The sequence below is a fragment of the Podarcis raffonei genome, chromosome 2 (genome assembly GCF_027172205.1).
Source record: "Podarcis raffonei isolate rPodRaf1 chromosome 2, rPodRaf1.pri, whole genome shotgun sequence".
Lineage (NCBI taxonomy): Eukaryota > Metazoa > Chordata > Lepidosauria > Squamata > Lacertidae > Podarcis > Podarcis raffonei.
Window position 1 is genome coordinate 49,087,985 of NC_070603.1, and position 18,944 is coordinate 49,106,928.

General features: G+C 40.8%; 1 protein-coding gene across 4 annotated transcripts in view; it reads right to left on the minus strand.

The window, feature by feature from the left end:
- The window catches only part of LOC128407747 (rho GTPase-activating protein 7-like), an 89,588-nt gene that overhangs the window by 5,525 nt on the left and 65,119 nt on the right, over positions 1 to 18,944 (minus strand). For all 4 annotated transcript variants that reach the window (XM_053376511.1, XM_053376508.1, XM_053376509.1 and 1 more), the window contains exons 2-9: positions 14,290 to 14,361; positions 12,915 to 12,996; positions 10,942 to 11,005; positions 8,653 to 10,004; positions 8,159 to 8,329; positions 6,789 to 6,948; positions 4,603 to 4,801; positions 3,700 to 3,916 (exon numbers count right to left, since the gene is read on the minus strand). In XM_053376511.1, coding sequence (XP_053232486.1) covers positions 3,700 to 3,916; positions 4,603 to 4,801; positions 6,789 to 6,948; positions 8,159 to 8,329; positions 8,653 to 10,004; positions 10,942 to 11,005; positions 12,915 to 12,996; positions 14,290 to 14,299 — 2,255 coding nt within the window. In that variant the 5' untranslated portion in view covers positions 14,300 to 14,361. The remainder of the gene's footprint in view (positions 1 to 3,699; positions 3,917 to 4,602; positions 4,802 to 6,788; positions 6,949 to 8,158; positions 8,330 to 8,652; positions 10,005 to 10,941; positions 11,006 to 12,914; positions 12,997 to 14,289; positions 14,362 to 18,944) is intronic.

Below are 18,944 nucleotides of genomic sequence, written 5' to 3' on the forward strand. Positions count from 1 at the left end.
AGAATGGCCAAAAATTCAAATACAGTGGTACCTCAGGTTACAGACGCTTCAGGTTACAGACTCTGCTAACCCAGAAATAGTACCTTGGGTTAAGAACTTTGCTTCAGGATGAGAACAGAAATCGCGCAGCAGTGGCAGCGGGAGGCCCCATTAGCTAAAGTGGTACCTCAGGTTAAGAAAAGTTTCAGGTTAAGAACAGACCTCCGGAACGAATTAAGTTCTTAACCCGAGGTACCACTGTAACTCAAATGGCTCAGTTGCTTTTTTTGGTGCTTTTAATTATTCTGTGACATAATGAACCATGGATTAAGGGATTATCTGTCAGACATTTCAGCTTCAACTATGGTTTATAAACTATGGTGAATGTTAACCGAAGGTTGTTCTACCACATAACACTAAGCAATTTTTACACACAGTTTGGTAAAAACACAAACCGTACCTTAGCATTATGTATGGAGCAGGTTAGTGTCCTGTGCACTCACCTGCCATATTTTTGACATTTGTTGCACAACACTAATTTTCCCAAACATCACAAGAGACAGGAAGACTGTTAATCTCACAAGCCCCTTCTTGTAGTTCAGACACAAGGAGTACTACCTCATTGAGAAGTAGGTAATTGAGAAATACAGCATAGGATATAAAGTACTTCCCAAGGGAGTGTTCTGTCCAATGTTCAAATTTGTAGTTCCAGTCATAATTATGAGGAAGAAACCTTCACCACCAAATGTACACACATTGTTTTGGACAGACTCTCTTGGTATCCAGTTGGACTTCTTATTCAATTGTAACCACTATTATCTCTGTTACTATATCAAATTTTCTTGTTACTGGATGTGATTATTTCTTTTGAAGTGCACGAGCTACAGTTTACTCTCTGCTCTGTGCTTATTACTCATGTTGGAAATGTTAATAAAATATATTTAAAAAATAGACGTTTTAATTGTAATGAGTCCTGTTAAGTGAGTATGCTTAAACCAATCCTGGTCAGGTACATTTCATTCAAAGGCGCACACAAAGCTCTCATTGATTTGCCTATTATCATTAGACGTGTTTAATTAAAGGCTGGCCCAGAAAGTCTAAGGGAAAGCCAATCACATTATTTAAGAGCTCCAAATGCTTTGCCAAAGAGCATTAATTCATATTTTAAGCTTATTTGTGGCATCATGCCAAGATTAGGATTGCCAAGAGCCTGGCATTCATCTCTAATAGCTTTATCTTGGAAAATTCTTTGTGAATGGTTTTTAAAAGAGGTTGTTAGATAAAGATGCTTGACTTTAATCCTTGAAGCCAAAGATTAGGTCCTTTTGAAGTCCCAACACTGAAAGTAAAATATTAGCAAATTTATTATCCAAATTTCCCGTTCAAAGCAACCTTGCTGTTAAAACAATGAGGTGGGGTGGGGAGAGGGAGAAAAGACAAGCACTCCCTCTTTTCTTAAGATAGCTGCTCCTGCTGCAGTGCAGAGCTCAAAGCAAAGTCTGATGGCAGAGGCCTCCTCCTCTAAAAGTTCTAAACTTCCAAAATATAAGTTTCTTCACCTGGAATTAAGAATTTAGCATTTTATTTTGCAATCAATTCTTCTGACACATTCTTGGCTGTGATTATGTGTTCACTCTCTTATGACTGACAATGCTGTCATCATCTCAGTTCTAGATTCCTCTCTCTCTCTCTGGGGAATGCTGAGCATCACAGGACTTGTTTTATAGCCTGATACGCATCTGGGATGCGTACTCTTCTTAAAAGCACATTCTTCACATGCTTTACCTCTCTTCACCTCTCTCAAAGATTGAGCTATCATCCTAAAACATGCAGATACTTTTTCAAGCTTCCCACCCCCACTCATGAAATAGAATTTGCACCCTTAATGGCATTAACATGCCACAGACATTCAACTCACACAATCTAAAGAATGCTTCTTGCTCAAGTACAGTTTTTCCTATTAGTACCGAGGTACCTCTGGATGCGAACGGGGTCTGTTCCGGAGCCCTGTTCACATCCTGAGCAGAACACAACCCGCATCTGCGCGTCGTGATTCGCTGCTTCCGTGCATGCATGTGACATCATTTTGAGCATCTGCGCATGCGCGAGCAGCAAAACCCAGATGTAACCCGTTCCATTACTTCCAGGTCACCGCGGGACGCAACCTGAAAAGATTTAACCTGAAGTGACTTTAACCCGAGGTATGACTGTATATGCATTTCATCATGAACAGGCCTCTGGTACAGTGATGGTACTGATGCAACTTTCTGTATCCACAGTACTATTTTTCTACGATTTTAAACCTGACTCCCAGTCAACTTTCTAAATGACTGTGGGGATTGCTGCATATGGGGATAGGCAAGCTCCCCAAATGCAGAGACAACGTCTACATCTCACTGTAGCAGAGATGAAAAAGTTACACTTTAGGTATATATGGGGATCAGTAAACTGAGATTCATTCACTTCTTGAAAGCCTCTTTGAGATGTATGTCTCTGCTAAACCACCCTGGTCTTTTCAGGCTGATCCAAAGCTACCCCCATATTTATTTTTAAAAAAGTCTGCCTTTTTCTGGTTGCCTCTACAGAAATGTTATGTTGGAAGTATAGCCCTGAGGGATGCAGTCCAATATCCCGTTTTGTGCTGTTAATTCACCATGGGGTTGCTTCCCCCGCTACTCTGGTCACAAATCTCTTGTGGGAGCCGCCAGTTATGTCGCTACTTCCCACCCCTGCGCTACCTCTTTTAAAAGGTGGGAGCATACTGGCCCAGGAAGTAATTGGCCCAGGACCACTGTGTTATTGCGTTATCGAGCCATGTATGGCATGAAGCTACACTGAAGCGCTGCTATACTAATGAGGTAATATAATAACAGCATCTTAGGAAAGTACATACATTCAGAGAAGGACAGTATAGTGCTTATCGCTGGTTAACTTGATGAGTATAATAAAGCTAAAAGGTCCTCCAGAGTAAGAATGTCTGGAATAGCCATAAGCAAAACCCCCCACACTCACCCCTCTGCAAGAAACCAACGTTTAAATGGAGGTCAACATACACTAACTATTGTCAGGAAATGATTTTTTTCTCAGAGAAAAAGCTTTCAAACTACTGGGGGGGGGGACCTGTGGTCCTCCAAATGTTGAGGCAACTGAAGTTCCCATCATTCCTGGCCATTAACAAGGCTGTCTGGGGCTGATGGGAGTTGAATTCCACCAACACCTAGAGGACCACAGGTTTCCCATTCTTGATCTACTTATTTTTGTTCCCTAACAATCAGCACTACTATGATTTTTAAATATTAACAGGTGATATAAAATCCTTTAGCTATCCTTAGGCAGCTACTCACCAAATATCCAAACAGTACAGGGGATATTTTCTCTATCTACTGTCCATTCTGGCAGTGCTAACTCTTTTTTAAATCACACCATGATTAAAAAGGACAGCCATATTCAATTAACAGCCATTAACAGTTGTTAACATCTGAAATAAGGTGAATTCCAACCCTCACAGACCTATGATTTGTACCTGAACTCAGCTAAAGCAGCACAAATTGGCTAAAAGAAACCTACACTTGAAAGAAATGACCACCGTAAGCAAGTAAAAAGGCAATACTGTGCTTATGCCATATAAAAAGGTGACTTGACTTGAAGCACCTTTACATTTGTACAATGTATTTTCCTTCACTGCTCATCAGCAATCAAGTATTGTTCACGCAAAAATACCTAGACGATGAGGAACTCTCTCTCCTCAGGGTATTAAGGTGAAACAAGGATGGTGCTAGACAAACAGCAATGTTGGTTGGAGTCATCTGGTTTTCCTCCACAAAAGCCACTACATCTCTGAGAAAGAATAGCAGTGTTTTCAAAGCTTCTCGGTTTTCATCTGGAAGCAGAAGAACAGCAGCTTGGACAGCACAAAACTGCTGATCTTTTGGCAGATCTAGAGAGGGGGAAAAGATGGAAGCCAAGATCAGGAACTAGGGTATCTTCTTACAGAAAGAGTTGACATTTATTATTTGAGTACAATGTAGTTTCCATTTACTTTTAATACAGTAGGGAAGAAACTTAAACACACATACCAAACAGGCTTTTTCTGAACAGCTCCATGTTTGTGGAGTGCTCTCTCCAGGGAGGTTTGGCTGATGCCTACATTACACATCTTTAGGCATCAGGCACACAACATTCCTCTATAACCAGGCTTTGAGCTGACATCTGGTGCCCTTTAAATGTGTTGCAGTAGAGGGGATTATTGGGTTGTCTTTGTTTGTATTTTTATTATGTATTCTGTGTTTTTATATTGCAATTTTATGTTGTGAATTGCCCTGAGATCTACATGTATATGGTGGTATACAAATTTTAAGAAGAAGAAGAAGAAGAAGAAGAAGAAGAAGAAGAAGAAGAAGAAGAAGAAGAAGAAGAAGGCTCATCTTAGAGACTATTTTAAAGAAAGAAAAATATATTCCTACATCATTTGTCCCTTGACCTCTGACTTAAGAAACTGAATTAATTGATAATCAAACTAAGTAGCATCAGGCACACTTAAACTAACAAAGCAAAATTACATTCCACTTATAAAATCAATGTCTAAAATAGCCAACCAGAATTAAAACAACAGCAGGTACGTACATTGGTAGATATGGAGGAAGGATTCGCAGAGCTTGCTGGTGAATATAGGTTCCGGAAGGTCTCGGAAATACTGCTTCACCATGTCTGCCACATCAAATGCTGACTGTCCCTCATAAGTTACATTGTTTGGGTCATTTTCATTCATTTCCCTTAAGGAAAGGATCCTGGATTTCACACCAGATTTCCTGAAAAGGCCAACCTATGAAAAACAACAACAAAAAGAGTAAACATTTAATCTGCAGAATAATGTCCTTTGACTCTGGCTGTGGCATGGAACTCTTAATGTGGTTACATATCCACAAGCTTTCTAGGCACTTTTGATTGTACTATGTTCAAAGGCACTTTGATATATGTGCAATAAAAGAAACGGGGGTGGGGAGAGATTATTTCGTTTGAAAATGTAAAAAGAATGTTGATAATGCATCTTTAATCTCTCCTTGTTACATGTACAGACCCTTTCATCTGCAGTATTGTACACACTATATTGTCACTCAGCAGGTTGGAGGTGATGTAAAGTGCTAAAGAGCTAAACATAAAGTGTTTATGGTGTCTGGACTATGATGGCAGTCACCTACAAGCAAGTTGTTGCTTGATAATGCAGGCTCTGAGTGATGAAAATGTCTGCCTCAGCAGTCCCAGTGTTACTCTGCCCCAACCCCTCGTCTTGTATCCCTTTTTTTGTTTTTTGTTTTTGTTTCCAGCACATAAGCATTCCAGACCATTAGAACAGTAAACTCAGGGGTCCCCCAACCCCACCAAAATAAGGAATTTGCAGCTATACCAAGCCAAACACATCGAATGTTATTGGCATATGTGTGTACGTACACAAAATCAGAATAAGAGGCTCTAATAAATAGAGGGCTGAGAGCCGGCCAGGGCCATGAAAAATTATGAGCAAAGCTTCATAAATTCAGCATAAGAAATTGTTGCAAGTATATGGAGATAATGAGTGTTTTGTGAGTAAAATAAAGCTTTACCCCATTTAAAGAAAACTGCTTACCGTATTTTTCGTTCTATAGGGCGCACCGGCCCATAGGACGCACCTCGTTTTTTTGGGGGGGGGAATGAATAAAAAAAATTTATTCCCCCCCCAGCCGCGGCTGCCGCCCCAAGCCTTGCGAACACTCGCCCGAAGCACGGGAGCCCTCCGGAGGGCTCCCCGTGCTTCGGGTGACAGGCTGCCGCCCCAAGCCTCGCGCGCCCGTCGGGACCTCCCGCCGGGCGCGCAAGGCTTGCAGACACTCGCCCGAGGCACGGAGATCCCTCTGGAAGGCTCCCCGTGCTTCGGGTGACAGGCTGCCGCCCCAAGCCTCGCGCGCCCGTCGGGACCTCCCGCCGGGCGCGCAAGGCTTGCAGACACTCGCCCGAAGCACGGAGATCCCTCCGGAAGGCTCCCCGTGCTTCGGGTGACAGGCTGCCGCCCCAAGCCTCGCGCGCCCGTCGGGACCTCCCGCCGGGCGCGCAAGGCTTGCAGACACTCGCCCGAAGCACGGGGAGCCTTCTGGAGGGCTCCCCGTGCTTCGGGTGACAGGCTGCCGCCCCAAGCCTCGCGCGCCCGTCGGGACCTCCCACCGGGCGCGCAAGGCTTGCAGACACTCGCCCGAAGCACGGAGATCCCTCCGGAAGGCTCCCCGTGCTTCGGGTGACAGGCTGCCGCCCCAAGCCTCGCGCGCCCGTCGGGACCTCCCGCCGGGCGCGCAAGGCTTGCAGACACTTGCCCGAAGCACGGAGAGCCCTCCAGAGGGCTCCCCGTGCTTCGGGCGACAGGCTGCTGCCCCAAGCCTCACGCGCTCGGCGGGACCTCCCGCCGGGCGCGCAAGGCTTGCGGACACTCGCCGGGGCTGCAGGCTGCTGCCCGCAAGCCTTGTGAGCCCGCGGGAACTCCCGCCGGGCTTGCAAGGCTTGCGGATAGCTTCCTGAAGCCTGGAGAGTGAGAGGGGTCGGTGCGCACCGATGCCTCTCGCTCTCCAGGCTTCAGCGAAAGCCTGCATTCGCACCATAGGACGCACACACATTTCCCCTTCATTTTTGGAGGGGAAAAAGTGCGTCCTATGGTGCGAAAAATACGGTAAGTTTTGAAGGGGTGGAAGAACCACCACAAGGGGAAATATTATAAGACATTTGCTCATATTAGTAACAGAAAGGCTTTTTCCTATTTAATACAGTATAAACTTTCATACTGATACCTGATCAAGAAAATGGTCTCTTAAGTAGTCCATGGCTTGGAGTATGCTCTTTGGAATAGGATGACTTGTTCTCTGCACATTTAACAGCAGCGGTACTCCAAATACATTTTTATCCTTATAGTCTGGTGCTTTTGTTTTTCTGATGAACTTTGGAACAGTCCTGAAAATACAGAATTCATTTGCTTATGCAGATTTATGCCCTGAGCTGGGTATGCATATCAGGCAGGTGGGGTAGATACACTGAATTCATTTATAGAATACAAAAAGTATCAGGAGGACACAATTAACAATTCTAACCCTTATTAGTTTGAAAGGAAAGCAGTATTTACCAAAGCAATGGAAAAAGAAACATACCATTGGAGCTGCTGCATCTGCCAATGCTAGCCATGTGGCATCCCAATAGAAGTTTTACTTTAGTATTTGTTATGCCAAACAAGATACTGTTCAAATATGAAATACCAGTTTCTTTAAGCTGAAGTACAGCTACTTATTGCATAGCTATCCGCCCTCCAGTTTCCTGCTTTTTATCTCCTGCTGCCCTTCTTCTATTGCAATCCTCAGCCAATTTATTCCCCCAAATTTTGCAAACCCCAATATACTTGTTTGTAAGCAAAAACATCAGCATAAACATACTGAAGATTCTGTAGAGAGTTCTACCTGGTTAGCCAGAGAAACAGCGACACTATGATGAGAGAATTACATACAGGCAACTTCCTACAGATGCCTTGAGGACCAGAATACATTTTCTGAAATTTATGCCACTGACTGAGTTTTGATTGCTAATGCAATCAGAGGTTATCAGAAGGAGACAGAGAAGCATTTGGGCACACCTCCATCCTACCTGCATACAGTTCTGAGACCAGCTGAGACCATCAGAAGATATATGTTTAGAACTAGCTCCATGACCTGATGAATTACTGCCCATTACACAAGACAGAAAGTCAAGACAAGTCTAATCATTACCTGAAAGGAAGTGCTGCTAAAAGTCTAAAATATTTCTGCAATTACAGCAGAAGTTTCACAGACTTGAGGAACTGAACCATCTAGAACATGAAATGAAGTGGGCGGGGGAAGGAGGCATACAGCTCGAGAACAGCTCTGGTTGGTGGATAGCAGTAAGGGTCACAGATGGGATAAGTAAAAGGGAAATCATTGGGGTCCTGTACTAGAAGCATTGCAAGTGGACTGGTACTGTAAATCAATTGAAAGCACCATGTTCCTGCTTATGTATATGAAGCTAATTGTCTTTTGTAAGTTTCCTTTGGAGGGATTCGCTCTGAAAATCAGCATATAGGGTCAGGCTCAATTTCCAATTCAAGACTAAGGTAGTTCTTTCACTTCAGAAACACTTCCACTTCATTCTAACTTACCAGTTCCATCCTTGCTTGCTGGAAGGAGAGTATTTGTCCATTAAAGTAGTCAATTTTAACAAAGCAAGCTTCTGCAATCGATTTAGGTGGGCAGCTGACTGGCAGTCAATTTGCTGAGAAAGACTTTCCAAATTTGTGCCTTCCTCAGTAGACCATTGTCTCCTCACATGTCTAAAGAGAAAAAAAACCACATTTGTTTCAGTGCTCTTCAGTATTACTATTGTCTCTCTAAAGCTGCACACCCACAGAAAATCACTATGAATTTCAAAATACCTTGTGAAAGGTAGAACACTGTACTTTAGAGACCAAGTTCTGCGGCATTCAAGAATCAAAACCTCAAGTTATTCAGCCAGATTATCTTCACTATTAAATCATTACTTCAGCTTAAGTTTATGCTACACTGCTTTAAGCTCAACTGATTAACCCCTTACAATGACAACCCCAGCCAAATTTCATTTTTAATTCTTTGCCACTTCAACCAGTATATAGCTGACCTGATAGAATGTGCCAATGTCCGTCTCATCCTCGATTCTGTTACATATGCCAGTTCTGTGAGGCCACGTTCATTGCAGTTCCCTTCACTGTCAGTAACTGACAATTCTGGCAATTTCCCTTCTGAATGCTTTTCAGTCTCAAGACGGATCTCTTTAGGGGATGATGGGCAAGGAGAGATGGACTGGTTGGAAGGACTGGCAGAGTCGGAGTCCCCATCATCAGAGAATTTCTCTGTCCACTGACTGACCAACTTCCTGAGTCCATTGACATGCTCCATAACACTGTCTAGCTCTGTAAAAACATCATCATCACCAACCTCTGGTGTATCCATTTTGTTTAGATGATTGCCTGGCACATTGTCATATATGCTCAGTCTGTTATCCATCAATGAAAGGGAGCCAGGTGGCGTTTCAGGCTCCTGAGAACCCATTTGAACCCTGTTCCTCCTACACCCATGAAAACTCCCAGTTCTCCAGTTCACAGAAGTGTTGTCCATTGGAGACAAGAGGCTGTATGTAAGGGCTTTGGGGAAAGTCCCAGGTTTATGGCCTTGAGGTACTTGAAACACTTTGTTCTTGTGCAAATGTATCTCGTTATGCTCCGAAATATAATTCCACAAGGAAAACTTGCTGGAATCAAATTCTTCTCCATACATTCCTTCTCTTTTACTGTGTCTCCTCATTTTGATAATGGGGCTCGGCGTGCTCACAGTGCTGCTGTTTTCAGACTGGCTGCTACTGCTGCAGGTCTGTGAGGAATAAGACTGCTGCATCAGCTGACTCTCAGACACGTCAGAAATACTTACGCAATTGAAAGTTTTCAGCTTTTCTTCATTTAGTCCCTCTATAAGAATAGGCTCGCTAATAATGGGCTTGGCCTTTGAATGTGCTTCTCTCTTCAAACTGCTGCTTCGCAGGCGCAGCTTCTCCATTCTCTTTAAGAAACTCCTTCCCTTTCTGTGCAGTGGCTTATCCAAGAGCTTGTCCTCACTAATTATGTTCAAGGTTTCACTAGGTGAAGAAGAGCAACTGAAGGTAGAGTCATGAGATGCCAATATATTTGAGGAGCATGTTGAAGAACTCCTGCTCATCTCAACTTCCTCAAACGTCTTTGGAAAGCTGATTAAATCACTATCCCCGCTACTAGAACTGTGAATTGAAGACTCGTCATTTCGCTCCCCTTGATCAGAAAAGGCTATATCCCCACTGCCAGAGCATTTAAGTCTGAGACCGTCAAAGGCTGGTGTACCAGAACCTTCCGAGCATTCTAACCGAGACCATCTCCGACTACATTTCTCATAAGTCCATTTGGTGCTTATTGCACAAGGTTCATCCTCTTCAGATTCATCACTCTTAAGACAAAATAGAGGTTAAAAGAAGATGAGACAGTTGATCAAAATTTTGATTTAATATTCATTGTTACATTTTACTACAATGCATTATGGTTCAGTCCCTGCCTTCTATTGCCAGCTCTCCCACACGCCAAGAAAGCCACTCCAAAAATGCAGAGAACTCTTCTGACTCCAGACACATATTCCATGGGTAAAAGAAGTGACACCTACCCTACATATGGGAATACTATGCCTAGACTCATGGATCTCATCTTTGAATCCAAGTTACTTAAGCAAGTCCAACTGATTTCAGTAGGAGATACTTATGACTGGTGGATTTTAGGCCTGCGATATTTTACATGTGTGTGAGAATGCTTTTCAAAGCATTCAGTGCTTTTCAAAGTATTCAACTTAATATTTTCAGCCTAAAGCTTGCCTTGAAAATGCAAAGGATTGCAGCCAAGACATCATGTAATGTAAAAGGATGCTTTGGTCAATCAGCTGCACTTATGCTCAACATTTTAGTGCTGCAATGGTTCAATCTAAAGTGATTTTTAAACCACTTGAGAACTATTTCTGCTTAATGCTAGCTTAGGTGAGTTGTTTTGCTTTTTTTTTTTACTTTGCATCTGCTTCTAGTTATCTTACTAAAACTCTAAAATCAAAGTGGGCAATTCAGAGCTCAGCTTTAGGGTTGGGTTCTCACATTATTCCATTGGCATGGCTTCCTGGTGAGAATTGAGAATGGTTCAAACATAATTGTAACTGAGGAAGAGCTTCAGCACAACAAAACTCACAAACAGTTCCCAGTCATAAATAACTGGTGCTTGCTGATTATTAAACAGAAATTGTAAAAATATTAAATCTCTCTGTGGTTTATAGTCTTCTATGTCAACACCTTTGAATTTATATTGAGGAGTTTCTTTTATAAAAACAATTGCATAATTTGGAAACGTACCCTCTTTCTTTGCCGACTTATTTCCACCTTCATTGCTGTGCACTTGTTCAGTGTATTCAAACGCCTGGAAGGGGGGGGGCGACACATTAAGACGTTTAACCTGAGGTTACTTATAATCTTGTACTAAATGGTTCTTGTACTAAATGGCTCCCAATCCACTAAAGTTCTTAAAGGAAATTAACATGTAATTTCATTAAGCCATCTTCGTTTTGCTCCAGTATTCCACTAATAATAGTTGGCTCATAATGTGGGAAGCTAATCCATACTCAGAGTAGACCCACTGAAATCAATGGATCTAATATACTTAAGACCACTGATTTTAGTAGGTCTACATTGAGTACAACTAATATTGGATAAAACCCTACAATTCCCTATTAATGCTCTTAAACACATACAAATGGAAACAGGTACAAAATCATGCCTCGGTAACACAAAAATGGTCAAAATGTCAACAGTGATAAAAGTGCACGAGAACCTTCTTGAGATGCAAGTAGAAAATGTTAAAGAATGGTTAACAAGTCCCTCTTTCAGCAAGTAATGGCTAAAAAAGTTAATGTGGGTAACATCATTTATTCAAGGTAGCACATATAAGCAAACTATTAATATATACATATTGCCTGGTATAATATAAATTTCCTGATGTGCTTTTGTTCTATGCAGTGAATAAACGGAAGCCCAAAAAATAAAAATACAGGGGTTCGTGTCATTTCCAAGAAAGTTTGATTTTTCTGTAACTCATAAATCTCAAATTCTTGCAATCCAATTACAAACATCTGGCACCTTCTTATCTTTCCACTTTTGCACAAGTTGATAAAAGCCTCAACAATAGATCAATGAATAAAAATTTGCCAGTTCAGACCTGACTCTATGAAGAGAGACTTGTTCTTTTTATCTTGAGAAGCTATTTAAAAGGGAGGCCCAAATTGTGTTAGTGTGGGTTACATGAAGCCTTTAAGCGATCTGTTGAGAAATTAAGCAGCTTCTAAAAAGATTGTTGTGCAATTTGTTTGCAATTAAGCAATTACTCCGGTACTCCCCTGGAGTGGGTAAGAGTCATATATTTAGCAAAGCTACTGTTGCCTTAAAAAAAGAAAAATAAATTATAAAGTGCACCTATATTACTACAGCTGCTTTGGCAAAATGTCAGCATCACTTTTGTGCCTGCAGCATCTTACCAAAGCTCTTTCTGAGAATAATTCTAGGGTTCATAATTTTTCAAATGTTGCTACTTTTATTCACTGTAGTTTGGGTCAGATTATTCCTAAACATTAGGAACCCTGAAAAGTTAGAATTCAGGGGGAGAGGGATCTTCCTTAGTGTAGGTAAAATAAAGGAAGTCAGTAGATAAGGGATGTGAGGTGGAGTCAGTGTTGGTCCATTGCAATATAACATATAAAATAGCGTTCTAAAATAACCTACTAACTTTCTCAGAAAGCCAACAATCCAAAAACAGAAGTATCTTTAGTCACAAAACAAAACCATTCTTCTTTCCCCAAGCTAATTAAACCATCTATGGCCTTTTACACTGTGGAGGGCTATTGTTTCTATTTGTTACTATGTTATGCATTTTTGTGTTTTTATATGGTAAACTGCCTTGTGATCCTCAGATGAAAGGTAGTATATAAAATTAATAATAATAATTGTTATTTCAGTTCATACAAGTTACAAGACTATTCCAAGGCAGTCTAGAGGATAATGCATGAGCAAACCCAGGTTGATTTGGAGGCAATCAACAGCATGACAGCAACACTGTATGTGTGGAATTGTCCTAGCTTTCAAAAGAAAAAGCCCTTCGAAGACTTGTACAGCCATATAGCAGTTCTTACTACTTACAAATATTCTAATAATTATATAGTAATGTGCCTGTCTTCAGACAGCCAAACAGGAAACTAGTAAGATACAGCCACTGACTTAGTTAAAGCCTCAGGTTGTCAATCTAAATACACATCTATTTAATTCAGAGCAAAGTTTACCTGTATAGGGATTCTATTGCATCTTGGTCTAAAAACTCATGATCTTTTCTGACAGTTTTGATGTCAATAGGAAACTGCATATCTGCAAAACAGAGTTCACAATGGTAAATGATTATTTTTTTGAGAGGGGGATTAATTTCACAAGTTCTTAAATCAGCTCGAAAACAAACCCCCCACTTCTGTAAATCAAGAAAATCTCTAATGAAAATACAAAACAACAACAACAAACAAACTCCCCAAGCAGTGGTTTTTTATAGTGACAGCTGCCAGACTCAAAATGGTCTCAATCTCTGCAAGGAAGAAAGCATAGATTTATAAATGAACACACCATCAGCTTGCCAGCTGATAGGATTCATTTTTAACCAAAAAAGGTTCAAAATCTTCTATGAAGGAAATAAACACTGGCCTAGCAAACTATGGCTTACCAAGACAGCAGAAATGCACTAGCTCCCAGAGAGGACCTTGCACACACTTTGTGCCTACCTTGTCCTTTCAGCTAGACATGGATGTTAAGACAAGAAGCAACCTCAGCTGCAGCTTGCAGTTAAGGAGAGAGCTTAACCACATGCCTGGATTCAGACAACATGCTAAGTCATCACTGAGCTAAAGTGACCAGAGAGGTGCAAAGTAGGTGCAATCTCCTCCCCAGCATTCATGCTAATCTGTGATTATGCTTAGCGTTACCTACAAACATAGCCACTGATTATTAGATGCTCAATCTCTATCTCCATTGTCTACTCAGAGATAGGAACAAGCAGATAATGCAAAACAGACTCATAACATTGTCAAGAGTCTATCACTAAGTTCATTTCTAGATCATTTTATATTTTGTTTTTAAAAAATCTCACAACCTACATTAAAAAATCAACCTACATTAAAAAATCAAATAAAACAGTCCAGAAGCAAACATTACAGAAGAAAGTCAAATGTAAAATGCACATTTAAAACAGCATAATTAGCAGATAATAAAATGTTTTATGTTCCAATTGCCCACTGCACACAAATAAACTTGAATAAGCTTGCATAAGACAAGCCTGCTGGATCAAGCCAATGGCCCAGCATCTTCTTCTCTCAGAAGCCAACCAGTTTGCTTGTGGGAAGCCTGCAAGTTGGACATGAGCACAGCAGCCCTTAGCCCACTTGCAATTCCCAGCAGCTGGTATTCAAAGGCATAATGCCTCTGACAATGGAGGGTAGAACACAGCCACCATGGCTAGTAGCCACTGATGGCCTTGTCAGCCATGAATTGGTTAGATATTTCCCTATAACTGACTGCATATTGGACCACAAGAGGGTCTGTTTATAAAGGGAAGGAACATGTTGCCAATACTTTTCAATTATTCTGCATCTCAGAACGCCATGGGTGAAGTAGTACCTTCAAACATCTGAGCATATTGGGGGAAGCCAGCAGCTTTCAGCCAATCACAGGCTTCTTTGGCCTCAATTTCTGCAATTAAAAACAAAACAAAAAAGAACACAAATTAAGTTTTGTTTTCCAATACTGAGCAAAAACAACAACAAACCATTGTTAAGCTATGCTACTATCTTTAAAGCAACCCGTTTTCTTTCCTCCCTACCTTTTAATATATTACAGGCAATCCTCGTTTTGTGTTCCAGATCCCCAGGTGCGTCGGCAGAGTGCATGAGTCTACTCTGCCCCTTTTCATGCCGTTTTTATGACCTTTTGGGGGTACTTCTGGGTTTGGCATACATCATTTGGACTCGCCTAAACCAGGGGTTGCCTGTACTCTTAATAGTTAGGTAAAGGGACCCCTGACCATTAGGTCCAGTCGTGACTGACTCTGGGGCTGCGGCGCTCATCTCGCTTTATTGGCCGAGGAAGCCGGTGTACAGCTTCCGGGTCATGTGGCCACCATGACTAAGCCACTTCTGGAGAACCAGAGCAGCTCACGGAAACGCCGTTTACCTTCCCGCCAGAGTGATACCTATTTATCTACTTGCACTTTGACGTGCTTTCGAACTGCTAGGTTGGCAGGAGCAGGGACCGAGCAACGGGAGCTCACCCCGTCACGGGGATTCGAACCGCCGACCTTCTGATCGGCGTACTCTTCATACACATATCTCATTCTGAGTATCCAAGCATACAACAGATGCTTTTGACATGCAGTTGCGTCTAAGCTGGTGGCATTGAGTATAATAGCTTTACTTACTCAGTGCCCCTAGTGATTTTCCTGCTCAGATGCATCTTTTGTATAGTCAGAACAATACTTTTGTCTAAACACTGAGAAATTATTTGTGAGGCACACTTTCTGCATTTGAGAAATGATGATGGTTTGAAAACAAGGCTAATGAGGCTAATGCCTCCAGTGTGCCGAGAAATGCTTGTTGCTTTAGAGTGTACAACTAGGCGCTCTGGTGGCTTGGAAGGTGTTCTGTGGTGCTTTGAGGAAACAACCATGCTCCATATGGCCCACCTATTTCCTAAAGTATTTTACTATTTGTTTTACAGCTCACTATCTATAACACCTGGCATCTAGTTCACAAAAACAGATGTCAGGAACTAAAAACTAATGACTTATTTTGTGGCAATTAATAAAAATCCTGTGGCTAACAGTATAACATTCCCACAGGAAAAAGGAAAAACACAACTTTGCAGAACTACAGAACATTCACCAGATGCCTTAAAAATGTAAACATATTTAATATACTTCTGGAAGAGCATAAGCCATCAGTCTCCAAAGTGAACCAATATTGCAAGTTACTGTGTCTCTTGTTAAGGAAGGCCGCAGGCTGTTCTCTCCTCTAGTCCAGTTCATGTTACAGCCCTCATATGTCCACCCAAGGCCTTCTGACTGCTGACTGAAAAGGATCCCTACACACACACACACCAGCTGGCAAAGCTTTCCTGATGGAATGCATTATTATTAATTTATAGTGTACCTTTCCTCAAAATAGTCATCATTAAGTTATCAGCTTAGAGAAAAGAGTATCAAAAAATATTTCCAGAGTCTCACAAGTTTTGCTTTGTTTCTTATCAAACAAATTTTCAGTAATAATAATAATAATAATAATAATAATAATAATAATAATGTCCTAGTTTCACATTGATGATTAACCAACTTTTATTGGTATATGCAATTCCAAAACAATATTATGGAGAACAACTTTTCTTTACAAAAATGATTTTAAGTCTAAGGCAGGAGCCTTAGATGTGTGGAATGTAGAAGCAAGAGCTTTACGTGGGACTAGCTGAGTACCAAGTATTCAATGAACAAGCTTCCCTGCTCAAAATTTTGCGCTTCCAGGACATCAACATGCGGCTGAAGGCTTGAGACTAGCCACATGGAGCACCACTATGCCACACATACTGAAATTTATAAAGAACCAGGGATATTTCACTTGGCATGAACACCCTAAATCAGCCAGTCAGCAAAGTCTGTTTTCATAAAAAAATTGACACGTTGACTGTCATATTTCCCATACATGCCACCAACAGAGAAAAAATATGTGGCAAGCCCTAGGTTTGTTTGTTTTTTGTGAAAAGCTACTTAAAAGAAGCTTGTTTAGCAGGAGACAGATTCAAATTGGGCAACTTCTTTTGTGTATCTCATTCCAGGGCTGCCTTTTCAAAGAATGCTCCAGTATCAGTCTTTTTATTTTCTAGTTTCCATTGAGTGGCATTTGCTAAAGGAAAAAAAGATGACAGGGCTTTAAATATATTTTATGGAACCACTGGCATACAGTGCAAGATTCCAGAGCCAGCTCTGACATGACCCCCTACTCTTTGTATGTAACACATTTCCTGGCTTTCTAAACATTTGAACAGTTGAATGTTTCCACTTCCTGCAGGCCTCATTACTCAAAGATTAAAGAACAAGCAGAAGTTCAAAATGAATTGTTCTTCCTTAATAAAACTATCACTGCTAGATCCTTTTGAGAAATCATACAAACATGTGTTATGAATTCTGGTTAATTTTTCATTCTGAGTGCTATACAGGACAAATACTTTAAAAAGGATGCTACCAGGTCAGATCAGTCTGTGCTTGAGAAAACAGGAAGAATGTGCTATTAATTTTCTTCTGTGCTGAGGCAAAGATACCAAATCTTCCTTAAGCAACATTTACAACTATCACTGAAGAAAATTAAACCAGCTTCCCCTTAGGTATGAAGCAAACTAATGCAAAACTTATTAACATAATCTAGCATGCTTCCAATCCAGTTATTTCAATAGCATATCCACTTCTAATTGCATGCATCATTATGATTACTGTGAAAATACATTAAACACACAAGCAGAAAGTAATCACGTAGCAGCCAGAAGAATGAAAATCAAACTTTATTTTATAGAAATGCAAGTAGGAATAATGCCTGTCCTTTACCATTGTCTAACATATTTGAGCATTGGTCACTTTTGATATTTGTGCTTTGTTACAATGCTTTATTATTGAAAACTTTTTTAAAAATAAAAAAATAAAAACTAATATTCCAAGTATTTCATTTTAACAATCTAAACTGGTACTTACTTCTAAAAGACCCTTGTTTAAAGCTACAGAATATAAAAATGTCTAGTTGACAGTAAACATATATACTAAGTAATTCATTTTTAACTATCTGTGGTGGTTAGAGAAGGAAATGCCATTATACTGACATCTGATTTAAGTTCATCACCTGGCCACCTCTTTCAGCTTTATATCTTATACACAGTTTTTAAGCTTAGATGCAAATGAGAACCAATTATATGCATAAACTATGTTTGAATTTAACAACAATCATATCTGATGCACAACCACCATTTCCAGCTTCCCATGTCGTGGGGTAGTGGAGACCTGAAAGAGCTGAGTAAATCTCAAACATTTAGTTCCATATTAAGATTTCAAAATGCCCATACATATCCCAAAAGCAGAATGTTTCTCTTCTACTGTTCTTTGTTGCTTTACGTCTTGATTATTGCATTTACATGAAAATGATACTGGCATCTCAACTGAATGTTAATTCCAATCCAAAGTATAGAATTTGCTTGTGGTATTTCTATGCTCCTCTGTGTCTGGTGTGCATAAAAACTGTTAACACAATATGTAAGCAAAAGGGTTTGGCTCCAAAGTTTGTGGGCACTGGTAGCAGCATCACCTGGTGGAGTTCTGCTCAGGATGCTCCTGCCAGGAGAAAACAGGGATGGGAGTATTTTCATTGAATCCCACTTCCTCCTATAACCCCCAGTGCCACCTCTCATGCTATTGCATAGAATCCCCCAACCCCTACAGAGCATATTTTTAGTGGGGCATAAGGGCTGTAAAGGGGGTGGGGAGTAAACAAATGTTGTTTCACTCTCCATTCCATCAGCAGGCTTCTTCTACTAGATCACAAGCCTTTCCATTCAAAGTCTAGATCTAGCTAAATTAAAATACAATTACAATAAAAATACAAACACACCACAGATCATGGCAAATTAGACAGTCATGACCTCAAAACTTTAAAAAGGTCCTAAACTACCCATTAAAAGCTTGGGAAATAAATGTTTTTGCCTAGTGCCAAAATAAATACAAAGCGGGCCTCAGAGAAGCCTCATTGGGGATAAGCATTTCGCAACCAGGGTGGTCACAGAGAAGGCCCTTCTGACTCATAGTCACTTACGGGACCTCACTTGGCAGTGACACTTGGGAGAAGGTTACTAATAATCACCTCAAGGTCCAGGAAGGAACATATGGGAAGTAACCTGGCTAAAAGCAATAACCAAAGGTAGAAGTCCAATCCCAGTTAACAACCTTGCAGCCCTATTTTGGACTAACTGAACCTTCCATAGAGTTTTACAGGTAGCTGCATGTACAACACCACATTTCAATAATCTAAACATTTTATATAGAACTGGCACTAAAATCCTATGTTTTACCATTGGAATAAGATTCCCAGCTTTGAAAAAAAATACATTAAGATAGTTTTGCTCCCATTGCTATTTGTACCAATACTTGTAGGTGTTCGCTTTTGCATACTAATGTCATTGTGGCAGCAAAACGAAAAGCCTAACACAATTAAAAACGAAACAAAACATTGTGTTTGCTAGTTCTGAAGAAT